The sequence below is a fragment of the Amblyomma maculatum genome, chromosome 2 (assembly GCF_055883805.1).
Source record: "Amblyomma maculatum isolate TAMU_Amacu chromosome 2, ASM5588380v1, whole genome shotgun sequence".
Classification (NCBI taxonomy): Eukaryota; Metazoa; Arthropoda; class Arachnida; order Ixodida; family Ixodidae; genus Amblyomma; species Amblyomma maculatum.
This window is the reverse complement of record NC_139345.1, coordinates 182,884,339-182,902,045: the sequence shown is the minus strand read 5'-3', so window position 1 is coordinate 182,902,045 and position 17,707 is coordinate 182,884,339. Positions and strand designations below refer to the sequence as shown.

At 46.3% G+C, this 17,707-nt stretch overlaps 1 protein-coding gene across 2 annotated transcripts in view; it reads right to left on the bottom strand.

The window, feature by feature from the left end:
* Positions 1-425: 425 nt before the first annotated feature.
* Hmt-1 (ABC transporter ATP-binding protein/permease Hmt-1) overlaps positions 426-17,707 on the bottom strand; it is a 104,789-nt gene continuing 87,507 nt past the window's right edge. For both annotated transcript variants that reach the window (XM_084595567.1, XM_084595566.1), the window contains 2 exons: positions 14,906-14,974; positions 426-2,846 (listed from right to left, as the gene is read on the bottom strand). In XM_084595567.1, the coding sequence (XP_084451693.1) occupies positions 2,729-2,846; positions 14,906-14,974 (187 nt within the window). In that variant the 3' untranslated portion in view covers positions 426-2,728. The remainder of the gene's footprint in view (positions 2,847-14,905; positions 14,975-17,707) is intronic.

Here is a 17,707-nt window from a genome sequence, read left to right as displayed (position 1 = left end):
AAATAAAAACCTATAGGCACGAACCTTGGAGCAAACATTTTCAGCAACTTCATCACCACTTATGTGGTGTGGCGAAACCTGCCAACTGCCACCTGAGCAAGTGCAGCTTGGCGTTTCAGTTCAACACATTTCTATTTTAACAACCGTGTTCGACGTGTAAGGTGAAAGTTGCATGTGCCTACGAAAAATATTAAGGAAGAGTTCAACATAGCCAATAATACATAATTCATGTCAGTTATATTGACATTCAACTTTATAATGTCACTAGTCATGGCTGGGCTAGTTTTCTTCTTTATAAGGTTATAAGCTACTGCCAAGCCTTATTACTCTGCTGTACTACTGCAAGATGACAATAACACTGCACTGATGTTTTTGTGAAGACACGCTGGAGTTGTGAGTTGCCAGAACACAGATGCATACTCATGTAGTTCACAGGCCACCACCAGTGCAGTGGAAGCTATGGCATGGTGCTTTATTGTGGCATCTAAAATGCCAGAGGAGATAAAGCCACAAGAGTTTTGTAAAAATGATCACTGTCTTGTAGCAACGATAACAAAACTGCCTCGAGGGCCACAAAAACGTCAGCGGCATTGTGTGATAACAATACCATTCTGGCCTCATGCACAAAGCACTGCCAAGCAGTAGACATTGTAGTCCCAGTCTGCTATGGCCTTATGGCTGCAGGTCCTAACAAGGCTGCTCAGCAGTAAACTTAATTTTATGAATATCACTGCAACTAACCACGCATCATGTGAGATGCACATGCCATTGCCGTATCATGGTCCAGAACAGCACAGTCACCCAGAAGCTCAACCACAATGTTCACAACCATGCCAGGACAGTAAGGACATGCTCAACCGCACACCTGCTGTTGCTGCACACCATCTGTAGCCATCACCAGTCTCAGCAAATCAGCTCATGAATGCTGCTCGTAGTAACTCAAAGGTACAGGAACTAAAAAGAGAAGTAGGCTTGTCCGTGATGCTTACGCATTACCCGCAGATTTCTACAGCACTTTTACATGCCTATAAGGCACTGATAACGTATCACCACTGCCCATGACACGAACTAGGTCCTTAATAATATACTCTTACTTAATCCCTGAAAACTACAGCCCACAGGCCCTGGAAAAAGCGCCACTTCTCGAATGCTCAAATGTGCATTCTGTGCAGCTGTTCGGGCTTGCATAGGGCCATGTACGATGTCATAGCTGCATTTCTGCAAAACTTTCCCAAATGTACTCATCCATGTGAGATTACTAATAATAATCATAAAAGGTTTTTCCACACGAAACACATAACACAACTTGCAAACAAAAAGAGCACACACACTCAATATAAACACAGGCAGCTGTAAAACAAATTATGTGCACATGATGAAACACACGGTGCCTTTAAGACTATAGGCGTTATGTTTCCTCCCTGTTCCGATCTACTTTCTTTTGGTTTAAACACACGATATGCACACATACCACCAATGAGGAAACACCAGACAAATGAAAAAATAGCAAAATATTTCAGCAGTGAAACCAGAGCAGCCAGACACCTAATGCAGCCACAGTGCCAACTGATATGAAAACATGAACCATGCACCTCTGGCTTGACACCTTTTCCACTCAATAGGAAACATTGCACCAACACATGCAACGTACAACACTGCTTTCCAGCTAGTCCTTACAACTACCATGATGTGTTTGCACTTAGCTCCACTAATGTTCCGATTCAAGGGGTAATGGCAGACTTCCAGGCTCCAAGCTCACCCATCATGGCTGTCATCGAAGTGATTTAACTGACGTCTGCAGCACCCTGCTCAATTTAGCTCCACTGCCTTGAACAGAAAAGACTGCCTACAGCCACAAAAATATCTCACGTAAGAATAATAATCAGCACCCTAACAACCCACTGCAGGGAAATGATATATTAAGTAAAGTGCTCAAGTTAATAAGCAGAGCTAACAATATTGGTCATGGACAGTCCAAGGACAGTCCAGTCCAAGGTCATGGACAGTCCCTTTGGTTTCAACCTGAGCTTGTTAGTGCACAGTAGCCTCATCCCCTAAACTGTACAAACCCTGCCAAAATGGCTTCATTCACAGCCCTCAACATGAGGGCATTCCTATCTCACTGTTGCCTTAATTGGAGGCGCTTGGTTCATAACTATAGCAAACTCTAAAGAGTGCTTTTCCTATGAATCTGGCGTTATATGAAATGTAGCACAACTAATGACCAATCACAGTAAACATGACAGGGTAGTGCACTTAACTACTTACATGAAGCACCAAATATAATCTCCTAGAGAGTCTCCATCAGGCAACTATAACACTTCTTATATAAATTCTCAGATTATATGTGAAATCTCTACCAATGGCAAGCCTGATATCTGCCCAACTTGAGGCTTCACCTTGAATTGTCCACCTAATGGCCAGTAATCCTTTATTTCACATCATTTAATGGTGTCATTTAAAAATGATGAGGTAGGTGAACAAGGTGAGGCAAGCATGCTTTTGCAGATATGGGTGCCAATGCACATTTAACAACCTAAATAAATGGTTTAAGTGCAGAAGTTAAAGTACGCTTACAAGCTTATCAGTAAAATTAAAACAAAAAGAAACACCGACCACAACAGGTCAGAACCTAAGAGTCAATGACTGAAGAGGATGAGCACATGGCCACAAATGTCAGGTGCACCAGAAAACGCTTGTGGACATGCTTCAGCCTTAAGAAGGGTGACTATGACTCGGGGAAGCCCTCGTCGGATGCTTCCGAAGGACCACTGATTCCGGTACCCCGCTGCTGCTGCTGCCACATTGCGGCATAGATGCCACCATACTCAAGGAGCTCTTCATGGCTGCAAAGAAAACACAAGGACATATGCAGCACACAAATTACAGTAACCCAAACCTGCTTGCCAGATCAGGCAGAACATGCAGATAACTACAGTTGACCCCTTATAGCAATGTTGAGAAAAACCAGAAAATCTGATAGTTATCAATTATCATTATATGTGAACCGGCGAAAAAAAAAACACCACATATCTTCCCGAGCACACAGCGTTGCCTAGTTGCCAGCGATGAGTGAATCGGATTGAATGAATCACCGTAAAGAGCACTGGATACTTTATTACAGGATACATAAATAGCCACAAAATATCTTAAGCCTGCTTAAAAGGTTTCAGCTACCGCTCGCTTGGGCGGTAGCTGAAAGTTGACAGTCGCTGTGAGTATCGCGTCAAGTAGCGCGTGCGCATGCTGGCGGCAGTCCTTTTTGCGTGCACGTAACTGATCAGTGACTAGATGAACTGCAGGACATCCCCAGTCTTGAAGATCGTTGTAACCATAGAGTGCAAATGCCTGTATTTTTTTGAGACTTCCAACCTTAAAACAGTGCCGAAAATCCCAATGAATCTTCTGTTTCATCTTCAGACTATCATGCCATCTCTTGGTCGGTGCCATCTCGCATAGATGCACAAGTGGCGATGAAAATATGCCTGCACTTATAGTGTTCATTATACGCTATATAGTCGAATCTCATTATAACGAAGTAGTACGGACTCATTAATTTGAATCTCAATAATTCGAATCTTTAGGTAATTCTAACTACACTACTTGGTCCGGCCAAACTCCACAGAGATTTGTGTACAGAACAGCCCGTTAATTCGAATGTGAGTCGGTTCCCCTAAAGATAATTTGAACTACGTGCTGCCACGTCTGGGTGGCTTGGCGCACAGCACGTGGGCAAAAAAACAAAAAACAAAAAAAAAAAACAAAAAACCACCTCAGCGAAATACCGGCATAGTTAGAGGTTGCACACGTCCAAAACGGGGACAGAAGATGAAACCATGTGAAGCCATGGCAGAGTGTTACCTACTAATTGGTGCCATGACCGGCGTTGCGGCTGGCAGCACCAGAGCGGTTGGCGACCATGGCAGCGGCCCTGCTCTCTCTTCTGCGCAATTTCCGAAACTCGCAACTAAATGCTCGTTAATTCGAACCCTCATAATTCGGAAATACGGATAAACACTGTCGGTGAAAAGCTATGCCGTCAAACGGGAGCGGGAAAAAATTTTTTTTGCGAGTCGTCCATCATCTCTCCAGCCATCAGTCAACGAAAGTACGCGGTCAGCCACGATTAGGACACCGACTTTTTGAACCATTTCCTTGCACAACCGGACAAGCGCTGGCACTCTGCCAAGCTCACTTCCCCCCTTGCTAGAGCTAACGTCAAAAAGTAAACACATAGTGATGTTATCATTGTGCAGCATCTTGGTGCACTGCTAAGAAATGCATTGTGGACCGTGATGGCGTGAAACGGAGGAACGCGCTAACGACCGGTGACTTATTTCTTTTTTTCACATCCTTAGGCAAAAATCGGAGGTGGATGGGTTCATTATGCGATCGGGTTCGCTACGCGAGTATATATAGTAAATTTACGTAATGCAAGTGGTTTCTGTCAGTTTTTTTTTGAGGCCATTTGATAATTCGAACACTGGACAATTTGAACTTTTTTCCTGGTCCCGTGAAGTTTGAATTGACAAGCTTTTACTGTAATCGATTTAAGTGTGTGCCAAAATTCCTGTAAATAAGTCTGCTAATAAAACAAAATGTGCACTAATATGGACAACACAAAGGTGCAAAAACGTGCAATTGTTTAATTAAAAGCTTGTTATAAACGTAAAATCTCGCCTGTCGTTCCATGCTGGAGACTAAAAATGAATACTAAAGAAGGTAATGTTGTTTGCACGCAATTTGTGCAACGGAGCCAACAGACTCGAGGAGTGCAGTGCATGCGCAAGGGTTTTTCGGAGTGGCAGAGGCACGGCAGGGGCTCGCGGCATGTTGAGGCAATGGTGATGACATGCCAGTCACATGCCTGTCAGCCGTTGCATGGCCAGACTCCAGCAGCAGAAGCAGTGACGCTCGAATCTAGCAATAGCCGTTCATGATGTCTTACACCACTGCACGCACCGATCTCGGAGACAATGGGCTGTTGGTGCTAGTTTTTGTTGCCGCCGCTAAATGACACGGCACATGAATGCGAGAGAGATTTAACTTCTGCAGTGGGCAATTAAACTGACTAAAAAACTGTGCCTGCCAAAAATCCCGATGAACCTTCTGTTACATCTCGAGGTTCAGTGCACCGGTGCCTTGGTCGGCGTCATCTTCAGAGGACGCAAAACCGGGTGATAGCAATAACAGTGAAGGACAGGCAGTGATTGCAATGATGACAGCGCTCATTTCCTAACCACACAATGCCCCTCGCATACAGTGTTCTGCAACTTTACTGAACCCCCGTTTGAAAAATTCTCCCGCCTCAGCCGGAGGCTCATTTGCGCTGAAACTGCGCAGAAAGCTTGCGCGTTGTTGTCCCCTTCTTTACAAGGTAAGTTTGACCATGGTGCTTATTTGGCTTCGCAGTGCATGATGAGAAACCAGAACCGTCTGCGACGAGACTGAGGAGGAAAAGACGAAAACGTAAATTTTACGTCGAAGGGCAGCGGTGGCGCCATCTAGCACCATTACAGGAAAGTGCCATGCTTGCCTCGACGCTTTTGAACCACGGCACTTTCCTTCAGCAACGCCAGATGACGGCACAGCTGCCTTTTGCTAGAAACTCTGCGCTGGCGTTTTTGCTCCTCAGCCTCATCGCAGACAGTTCTGGTTTCTCATCATGCACAGCCAAACCAAGTAAGCACCATGGTCAAATTTACCTGGTAAAAAAGGGGACAATGACTCGCAAGTTTCAGCGCAAATGAGCCTTCGGTTGAGGCGGGAGAATTTTTCAAATGGGGGTTTGATAAAGTTGCAGAACTGTATTTCTCCCCGCCGGTCTGTTTTTGGTACTTATGTTAAATTTTTGCATCATTCATTTCTTCGTATTTTATTTTTATTAAACAATCAGACAAATTTTCATGGTAAACACCTTCCAGGCAGTCAAAAAGCTATCGTATCTGATATGCCACCAATAATCGATCATTACATATGGTTATTTTTACATGGGGCCAAGGGAAAACTGATAATCCCAAGAATTTGATTGTTATAAGCGATGTATCGCTATATCTGGTATCGTTATAAGTGGGTTACACAGTACCGGCCATAGTTAAAGCAGACACTCGCCTATTACAAACAAAGGGTAGAACTATATGTCTAAACAAGCATTTAGGCTACAGAGAGCTGCTTTTCGGATTCCCTTATAACAAATGGAGAGACTTCACACAATTACCCCCGTAGTTGAAAAATGCATGTTCCCCACCAGACAGCACAGACCAGAGTCAAGATACTGGTGGAGACCGAACAGCCCCTTCCAGAACCTGTGATCGCCTCCGCCAAAACACAGAGGCATACTGAATCTGCAATAAACCTTTCGCCAAAAGCACACTGACAGGCTACAAGATTCATCAGTACATGCATGTACCGTATACACGCGTGTAATGGCCGCACCCCGAACTTCAGAAAGAAAATTGGGAAAAAAAAACTTCAAAAAATTTCCCGAGTAAAAGCCACACCATGAGTTTCAGGAAGTTGGGCAATGCCGTCTACTGTGCGGTGCAAGAAATACGGAACGTTTTGTGGTTACGGCCCCCAGGTGGGGCCCAAAAATCAAGTGAAAGCCAAAATGAAGCGTAAGGTTAGAAGTAGAATTGCCAATAAGAATTAAGAACAAAATATTTGAGGAAAAAAAAAGTCGAGCAAGGGGGCAGCGGCCACCACTCCGTTACAAAGGGGGCGCTCCTAGCCGCAGCGATGCCCGCCTGTTACAAAAGGTGAGGCCAGCAAATCCAATCCAATCCAAGTTTGTTCGCTCCTCCGTTTTACAGCCATTTCCTCGATCGCCCGAAGCATATCATGTGCGATCTCGCAATCGGAACGCATCGCTGCCCTGATTTGTTCTGCGCTCGTGAGCTGATGATTTTCTTTTTCTTTGATGGGAAAATATGTTAGTTATACCACTCACTCTAAGCTGAAAGAAGAAGGAAAAAGAGCGGCTGGACGAAAGTTCGGCGTTGACGAAAAATGTGTACGGCGATGGTGCTCCAAAGAAGATGCCCTCAGGAAAACAAATGTTCAGAGGCGCGCTTTCCGAGGGAAGCCGAGCATGTTTCCGGAAGTTGAAGACTCACTTCTCGAGTACGTGACGGAGACGCAGCACAACGGCTTTGCTGTTTCGACTGAGATGTTTCGCATGAAAGCGCTAGACATTGTACGCAGCAAGGGGATTGCGGCTACCGTGTTTAAAGCCAGCAATGGGTGGATTTCGCGCTTCATGAAGCGAAAAAAACCTGTCCATTCGCCGTCGCACGACGATGTGTCAACGTCTACCCGAGGAGTATGGTGAAAAGCTTCTGCAGTTTCACAAGTTTGTTATCAACAAGCGCAGAGAACATGAGCACCTTCTCTCTCATATTGGTAACGCCGATCAAACCCCGGTTTGGTTTGACGCACCCCAGAATGTGACAGTCGAGGCGAAGGGGAAGAAGAGCGTGCGTGTGCTTACATCGGAGAGCGAAAGGCAGTGATGCACGATCATGCTTTGCATCACAGCAGATGGACGAAAACTACCGCCTTAAGTAGTTTTTAAGCGGAAATGTCTACCTGCGAAGAAATTCCCTGATGGCTTGTTCGTGCGCAGGACAAAGGATGGATGACGGATGAGCTGGTGACAGACTGGTTGAAGTGTGTTTGGGAGAAGCGACCAGGGGCGAATCTTGCGACGCGTTCTCTACTCGTCCTAGACAGCTTCAGGGGGCACCTGACAGAGAGTGTGCGGCAACAGCTCCGCGCATCTAACACGGACTTGGCCGTCATACCTGGAGGCATGACCGGCATGCTTCAGCCGCTGGACGTCTCCGTAAACCGCCCCTTTAAGTGTGGATTTCGTCCTGCGTACAGTGAATGGATGGCAACGGCCCTACACTAGAAGACTCCAACCGGCCGAATGAAACGGGCATGGCTTGTGGCCGTTTGCCACTGGATACTCGAAGCGTGGGCCACGGTTTCATTCGAGACTGTGGAAAAAAGTTTCGAGGTGACAGGGATATCAAACAGGCTGGACGGTACGGAGGATGACCTCATCTGGGACAAGGACGAGCCTGAAGTCCCGATGAGTTCGGAGGAGGAGGAGGACGACGACGAGGAGTGATGTTTTGGACACGGGACGAGCTTGAAATCCTGACGAGCTTAGCAGAGGAGGACGAGGAGTTTTTTGACAATAATAACGGCAGGTACTGCCGCAAATAATTTTTTTTGCTGTCTTCTTTCTCATGTAATCGCCGCACCCCCTGATTTTCACCCCAATCTCGGAAAAAGAAGTGCGGCCATCACACGGGTGTATACGGTATGTGCTATTCACGCAAAGCACCTAAAGTGCAACGAGAAGCATGAGAGCGGATCAGTGTTGAAAGCGAAACGAGCACTGTCCATGGCTGGTGATGAACTGACAACAATGATTTCAGAATTTGAACACCAGTCATGAGGTACGCTTTCTCTTTGTGTCCTATACGGTATGCACTGCTAGTCTACCCAGTCACGTGGTGTCAGCACGCGTATAGACCTTGCGTCAAGCAGTCGAGCACGTTGAGACTAGACAGCAGCTGACGGCATTTGGGTGAGGTACTAGTTTTCACCTGTATTGTAGGTCCAAGCAGCTTGCTTATGCACAGATAATGCACCAAGAACCTAATACAGTCAAACCCGCATATATCCAACTTGCAAAGAAACCGGAATTAGTTCCATATATCATGCAATTTGGCATACATCATTTAAAGAATTTGACAATGTACAAACTGCACCACAAAAAAAAACCTTCAAAGTGAGGCAGTTGATGAGGCGATCACACGCAGGTGCACTTGGCTGTGAGTGAACACCAGAAAGAGAGCGGTCGAACCAGTTTTGGTAGGGGTGGCCGTGTAGCTGTCTGAGGGAGCAAGAGCAGCTCCGCACGAGCACAGTTGGGCTAAACCACTTTGTAGGAAGGGATGGAGGGGAGGTGCTGGCAGAGGTTGCCTGGCCGCCACGTGGGAAAGCCAACTTCCGGGGTGGTTTTGCGCATCTTGAAGTTCGATATATCGTGCACGGCTGCTATTTTTGTTCAGATTTATCTGTAGTTTTTGCTATATATTCTCATTGTAACACTATGGTGTTCGATATATAGGGCAATTCGCTGCAAATGGGTTTGATATAGTCGGGTTTGACTGTAACTGGATGGTGACCTGTTGCTTTATTTGGAACTCAATGTACTGCTGAAGCGGTTCTCTTACAAACTGTTCAAGGATCCAAGGCAAGCTTCTTTGCCCTCCACCAGTTGATGTGACAGTGTCAGTGCTACTATGTGTACAATTGCACTCCTAAAGTGGCTCAGTCACAGGTCCTCGGGAACAAATGAGCACGCCTGAATACTTTAGAAGTGGCTTAGCAGGATGTGCTTCAATAAATAGGCAAAGCTTTTTATGAAACAAATGCTATTTTTGCCTGATTCCGTACTTTTTGGCCACATAATAGGGCAAGTCCATTAACTACAAAATTTTAAATGAAGCGTTCACAGTTCCCTTCTGTATGTTTCAGGTTCATTATGAGCAGGCATGACTATAAAAGCACTGGCACCTGTGTAAGCAGCCAGGTCAAAACACCCTGTGCCAACTTCTCAATTCTGTGAGAGCGCTCTTGTCGGTGGTTGTTTCTTTGTGCTCGACAACGTACACACTTCCTGCAAATGCTTCTCATTGTGTCATACCATATACATTTTTCCTTCTTCTTCTTTCTGAGCATCTCCCACTGTTCTCTCTCTTTTGCAATGCTGCTGCTGCTAGGCAGTCATGCTCTGACCTGCTATGTTTTCTAGTTCTTATAGACCTCCATGTTTACAAACAAACAAGGCAATAGATGTGGCGCTGAAGTTGTCTGCGAATCCGCGGTAGGCAAAAAGAATGGGAGTGGCACTGTGGCCAAGCTTGCCAAGAGCGTGTTACAGTCGAGTCCACTTATAACAATACCGGTTTTAGCAATATATCGGTTACAACAATGAAACCCTGCTGTACTGTCCACTTTTGTATGTTTTCTATGGTAAAATAACCCGCTTACTACAATTCCCCCTTGCCACATTATCGGTTATAACAATGAAGTCTGGCTCCTAAGTGCTCGTGCCGAAAGGTAGTAGAATGCGAACTCCTTGAAACGAAAAAAAAAAAAAAGAAAGAAATACCAGCTGCTGCACCCTCCCCGCCACACGCTCATACAATAGAACCTGTTTTCTGGCCTTCTCCACCATAGAGTTCTCCGCATTGTATGCCATGCACGCCTTTCTCCCGCTGCCCTTCCACCCCTCGGAACACAAATGGACTGCGCCCATAGCTCTACGCTGCGCCACCATCCGAAACACAAATGAACTTCGCTAACGCGCCGACAGCACTGATCCGCTGATCTGCTCACTCGCCCGCTCGCCCCTCATTTTACGCAGCTCTGCCAACAAGTTTGGTTGTTTGTGCAAGTTGATTGCGTCGAAGTCGTTCCTGGCCATGCGGTTTCTCCGTCTTCTTTGAATCGCCGCCGAAACGGAAGATGGCTGATCCGCCCGCTGATTATCGGACGATGTTGCCGGTGAAAAGAAAGCGCGCGGCTATCGATTTGGAGACGAAGTGCAGTATCGTGAAGGAGTACGCACTATCGCAACCGATGGTGTCGACGATCATCTGCTCCGCTGAGAAGTTCGACAAAGAAAAGTCCTCGCTTGACAGTGGGCGCAAATGTGTTTGACAAGGCGCCTGACGACGACAGTGACGGCGACGACAGTGACGATGATGCGGTAGGGCAGGCTGCCTGAACGTTGTTCTCGCAGAAGGGCCTGCAGTTGATTCAGTCCCTCCGGGGCTTTGTTTTCGCGAGGGCCCTTCCGCTGCACTACGTGGGTACCTAGATGCCATGGAGAAGAATGTCGACACGCTTCGCGTGAGGCAAGCAAGGCTAACGGACATGGGGTTTTCTCGTGCAAGCCAGTGAGAAGTACGTGGTGAGATGCTTGTGGCGATTTCACCACAGGGGCCTGCGTGCCCCAATCTTCTTGGCATTTAAATAAAAGCTTTGTCTCTCTCTCTCTCTCCCTTCACCTCAGCCTTACTTCGGGATTTCTCAAGCTGAGAGGCAGCCGCGGCAACCTTCTCATATTTTTTACAAGACCCCTTTCGAGGCCACCAAAACGATGTCTCGGCGGAGCTCGCATGTCACTTGCCGTCCGTGACCCCTCTTCGCAGTTGTTATGGTTTTTTTGTGCAAACCGTTTATAACAATTATCGGCTATAACAATGAAATTTTCGTGGCACTTGAATATTGTTATAAGTGGACTCGACTGCATTATGATTTGCAGGCGCCTTTTTAGCAGATGAAGTCACAAAGTGCTCAGGGGGTTTACGTGAACTCAACAAAGGTCGAGTCGGCTCCCCTTTTACAGGGAAAGGGCAAAATACTGAGGAACAGAGCAAAATACCAGTCATGCATTTTCTATTCAAAACTCGGGTTTTTTTTTTTTGCTCGAATAATCCACTCGACCTGTATTCTGTCGAGTTTGTGTACACAAGGCAGCCTAAGGGGAGAGGGCATAAGCGATACATGGTAAAACTCACGGGCAGCGTCCGGTCCTGCAAGCTGCACCAGACGGAGAGTGGGTTCAAATCCCACAAGCGACGCGTTGCTGCCCGTTAGGGAAAACAAGCAACATTGTTATTTATTTGCTGTTCTCACCCAGCAAATTAACTGCGGAACGCGTAGAGAATTACAAAGCTTTGATTACTTACAACTACTTTCAGTTGAGTAAGGAGACGATGGTTTTTCTCTCTCGTAAACAGCGCACGCAAACCACGCGCAAAGTACTCCGCTCAAAACATCATTGCATTCTTGGATGATTCTTCACACCGAGCGGCAAATAAGCATTGTTGGTAGGCACGAATCCCCTCAGTGGCGTTGAGCGGCTGTATGGTTAAAAGATTTTAGGTAAGAATGGCGACAGTAGCAAGGTCACTGTGCCTTGGCACCGCATGGATTTGCTTATCCTTGCATTATTCGGTGAAATAACCATGCTGCGTGCCTGTTGTGTCTGCTCTGTTCGTGGGTGGCTGTCGGCGTTAACGTTCGCAGTTTCATCACGCCTATTCACGCTTTTAGCTCGCATTACAATTACATGTTGCAGCGGCCGCGGTGGTTCCGCAGTTAGAGCAACCCAGTTCAGTCCTGGTCCCTGTGGTTGTGTTTCACTGTAGGATAAACTGAAAAAGCTATAGTGTGGCATGCAGTACGTAGTTTATGTAAAGTTTCCGAGACAATCTGAATCACAAGCCTGTATGCCTCTTGGCGACGCTCAACCCCACAACTAGCAATCACAGTTAGCCGCTGTGAATACAACTAAAACTGCTCAGTATAAAAAGAATGCAGCTCCAACATAGCACATCAGCGGCTGTCAATGCACAGTGGCAATCACAACAGAGATTAAAATAATTTGAGATGAACTCGGCGAAAATTATTGCCATGCAGCATAACCACGGAGGAGTTCAACACAGATAGCTCACGCAGCAGCTCACTACGTATACGTACAATTACCAAAGTGCAAAAACTTGTTTGAAGAATTGCTTACATAGGTAAACACATCTACGCATGCTCCAACAAAGAAACAGGCCCACGCATTACAACGTAGTGGCTGTCTTGTCTACGTGTACGGTGCAGTCCACTTATAATGATATTGAGAAAACCTGAAAATCTGATTGTTATAACCAATTATCGTTATATCTGGACCGACGAAAAAAGAAAAATGAAAAAAAAAAAAAAACGGCACTCCCACATATTTTCCCATGCTGTAGGCTTGCCTACTTACTTGCGATGAGTAAATCGGGTTGAACAATGCTAATCATCGTAAAGAGCACTAAACACTTTATTACAGAATACATCAGTTCAGTTCAGTCTTTCAGTCGTGTCCGACTCTTCGTGACCCTATAGACCAAGTCACGCCACGCTTTCCGGTCTCTCACTATCTTCCTAACATCACATAACTTCATCTGCAGCGCCTCGGGGATGCCATCTAACCATCGCGTTTGCTGCCTACCCCTTCTCCGGCGACCCTCAACCTTTCCCAACATCAAGTCTTTCTCCAGCGACTCCTCTCTTCTCATCAGATGGCCAAAGTATCTGAGCTTTAACTTTAGAATTTGACCCTCCAATGAGTAGTCAGGGTTTATGGTCGACAATATCGACTGATTTGATCTTCTGGCAGTCCAAGGAACTCTCAAGAGTCTCCGCCGTACATCAGTAGCCATAAGGTAACTTAAGCATACTTAAAGAAGTCGAAAATTCGCGCTCGCTTGAGCAGCAGCTGAAGCTTGACAATCGCTGCGAGCATCGCTTCCAGTAGCGTGTACGCTGGCGGCAGTCCTTTTTGCGTGCACGAAACCGATTAGCGGCTGGATGAACTGAAGGACATCCCCAGCCTTGATGATCGTTAAAATCGTAAAGTGCGAATGTCCGTATATTTTCACGAGGCTTCCAACCTTGAAACCCTGCCGAAAATCCTGATGAATCTGCCGTTTCATCTCGTGAGCTATCGTGCCGTCCGTCTATGTGGTCGTCGCCATCTTCCATGGACGCGGAATCAGTGATGGCGATGAAGATACGACCGCAGCAGCACTCTTTGCGCGACTGCGATGATGATAGTGCTCATTTTATTCCGTTTTCATTGCATATCACCGTTTGCCGCATATGTCGAGTTTTCACGTCATTGTCTTCTAAATATTTTATCCTTTATTGAATATTCAGTTAAATTTTCATGGTAAACACCTACCGGGCAGCGATAAATCTATCGTTGTATCCGAAGTACCGCCGATAATCGATCGTTATATCTGGTTTATTTTTACATAGGCGCAATGGAAAAAATGATAAATCACAAGAATTTGATCGCTATAAGCGATATATCCTTATATTTGGTATTGTTATAACTGGACTGCACTACTGCACTGTGTTGCGTGCGCAGTCATACCTGTACCAAAACGGTACAGAGATCCCATTACGTGTCGTAAAAGAAGCCAAACTCGAGTTATTCGCGACCTTTGCACAGGCGGACCGCTCTGGCGCAAAGGTGAATAAGCCCCAGCTTAGCCGTGACAAAGTGTTTGCCGCATATTCGATGAGCCGGCGTTGGTATCCAGCCTTCGCACTTCACCACAGCAGTCCACTGTTTACGGTGACCTTCGTTGGCAAAAAACCTGTGCAAGCTTACTAAACTTCCCTTTCTGCACCTTTCAGCGCAGACCACGTCGACACAACTATTCGGCATGGTGCTGTATTTTCCTGGCAGCACCAAACCACCCCGCAATCACGGTAGTCAAAAGCGACTGAATTGTTGTTTTGCCTACCACGCGAATGTCACTGACGACGATAGCGCCATCGCATCTTTGTGACGTAGCCAGAGTGAAGGAGGTCTATACATGAGCACAGTATGCCTGTCCCAACCAATTGGCACTTGGCACAAAGGCCACCCATGCTAGCAGTGGCACTTATTGGATGGACACTTTTACGTTTGGCCATCATCTGCACTTCTGAGTACAGAACATGCTACCACTTGTAGCAGTACTTACATTTTCATCCCATCAGCATCAAATCACTCCTCTGATGGCCATTTGCGAAAGTAAAATTTGGAGACACTTGGTATGTCATTTTGCGACATATGTGATGCTGAAGCCTATGATAGCTTGTGGGCTTTGTTCCAAAGTACATAAAGGCTGTTGTATAGCATTTTGAACACGGGGGACTAAATAGGCTGCAAGCAAGGAGCAAAAAAGGCAATACTGCCGTTTGTGAAGGTTTCATTCTACAATGTCGTTCCCATCCACACAAGTGGGCCAAAGACACAGCTGAGGAGGTATTGTGTGCTCATACTCACTGGCCACTCTCCACAATCTCTCCTTCCTGGATCACCAGTATCACGTCAGCATGGACGACTGTCGACAGCCTGCACACACAACACACGCACAGGCCGGTTAACATACAGACAGTGCACATTCCAGTCTGTTTGCTGAAAGCAGGAGCCAAAGTTCGAGTTAAAAGCAGCGTCATGCGTTGTCCAGCACACATTTGCAACCGTGGAAAAAGGTCGTAAAATATGCCGCAAAACATGAAACCCCATGCTAATCTTCTAAATGGACAACGTGGGTCTAGCCAAACAAAATCGCCACTGCCTCGACGGAGGACAAGGCTGAGCTACCACACACTTCATTTCAGTGAATGCAGCGTGAAAGTAACTGCAGGACCTGAAATTTATTCTGAGTAAAGTGAGAACGATACATTCTTAATGGGCATTAGACAAAACAAGAGCATGTGTATGCTTTAAGCTGTAGCAGAAATTCAGCCTCACTTCTCTGTGGTTCTCTGGCTTTCAAATGAAGAATGTGCTCCTGGCTGTAAAGTGACACACTTTAGTCCCTACTTCTGCATAAACTTATAGACAGTCACTGCTCCATGGTCACCGTGCGTGGAGGAAAGTGAACTGTAGGCCATAGCCCCTAAAGCTACACCAAGGCCATCATTCCTAGGCTCATCTGGTCTGGCTTTAAGGGAATGCCTGACGTAATTTTTCTTAAACATTTACTCTTTATTATACCGCAAAACAAGTAGAAAATTGGGATAGTTGCATAATGTTCCTTTTCAGTGATGTCAGCACACAAACAGGACTGGGATGCATAAGACGACTTTGAGAGTGCTCGCCTTATTGCAACCTTCTTGTGTGTCCCTGCCCTGTTTTGCACTTCACAGTCTCATCACAATTGTGCTACCATATAATGCAACACCAGACTACTCCGTCTTAAGTTTCTGTTTCTTCTCCTTAATGGCAGTATGAAAATTGACACCAGTAAGTACTAAGTACCGCCAGTTACACACAGTACAAGAACAAAACAAATTGAATACAGATTTCACAACGACATATTCAGGTACTCGTTTTTCCCACAAGCAATCTGTGACTGGAACAGTTTGCCTGGTGACACTGTCAACTGTACATCGCTCGAAAGTTTCATCGCCACTTTGTCAAACAAAGCCATGTAGTGTTCTGTATCATTTTGTTGAAACGATATCCTGATCCATATCAGATTCACTTATCTGTCTCTTGTTATTTTTTTATTCTTTTTTTATTTTTGTCCCCTCGATTGTTTATTACTCTTGATAGTTGCCAGTGGTTGCCGTTACTGTATATCTTTTCTTTTTTCTTTTTGCTACATGTTCAACCATACCACCCATTCCTCCTTGTTTAGCGCTTGAATAATGGTAACAGTGCATATGTATCACTTTAGTTGATTTTGTGTACCTATGTCCGCGCCTATTTGAACTTTGTTTGTTTCAATGTACAGTACAACCTCGTTAATTCAAAGTCATCGGGACCGCGAGAAATCTTCGAATTAACCGGGTTTTCGAATTAACCGAACACACCAAGAAATAAGACTTAGGCAAAAAAATTCGTTGCAGGAACGTGTTACCTTTATTCGGCATATTTTGAATTACTACTGAAAGTAATCAGAGATGCTGGTTTGCCGCGTCCGGTAGTTTGCGGCTCCTAAGGTCATGCTCTCGAGTTGGTCAAATAGACGAAACATCTCTGAACTTCCACCGCGGCACTCAACAAAACTGCGGATAACGTTCAGCGATCCGATAACTTCACCAAGAGCAGGTGCTCGGGGAGGCTCGTCGGTGTCGCCGTCGCTATCATCGCTGTCATCGCGCATGTTCGTATCAGCAGTGATCTCACTCTCCAAGTCAGAGTAGCCAGTCTGCTCTTCGCTCTCAATGTTGATATATACTCGGCGAAGCCGACTGCGTTGGACTCATCCTCTGCGCAGAGCGCATTGATGCGGTCGCAATACTCTGCTCCTTCTTCGTCAAGAGTAGTAGTACATGGGTGGTCTGCATCGGCATCAACAGTGCTTTCCCTGGAAAAACCAGCGAAGCAGAGCAGCTTCCACATCTTGATACGTGGGAGCCCGCACTCGTGACCGCTTCGAAGAATAGGTCTTGCCGTAAGCCTCTAGTATTTTTGACTTGTTGCTCAATATTGTGGACAACGTCGAGAGGGGCACACCATGCCTTTTGGCCAACTCGGTCTTCGAACAAGCACTCTTGCCTGCTTTCTGGATCAAGCAGAACTTCTGCTGCAGTGTTAGTCTTGTACTTTGGCATTTCTGCACTGCTATGGTCACAAAGCTAGCGCTTCTGCACAGTCCCGCCCAAAATAACGGCACAGTAGCCGACCCCTCACCACAGCGCACAACACAAAGAAATGGCGCAAGCGAGACCGGCGCGGCGGTGGTGGTGGCGTACTTGCAGCGTCGGAGGCACGGGGGAAGAGTGGGTGAAGCACACCAAGGGATGGAGTGGGGGCGAGGTCACGTGATAAAAACAGGTATGCCCGCCGTGTTGCAGTGAAGCACGTCTTCTCCTCGGCGGTGCGCGAGGCGCACTGTGGACCGATCTTTGTGCAGAGAGTGCTCCGGCTGGGGCGCTTCGCCTATAAATCATCACCATTACTATGTGGCTTTGCCTCGCGGCTCCGTAGGGCCGTCGTTTCGCCGGGTTTGCGGCGAAACATGGATCAGGCATTGCCGCATAGCAGTCCAAATTTTCGAATTAACCGGGCTGGCGCAGGCCGCCTGTTCGAATTATCCGGCCAAATTTACATTGGAAAATACAGGACCGCAGA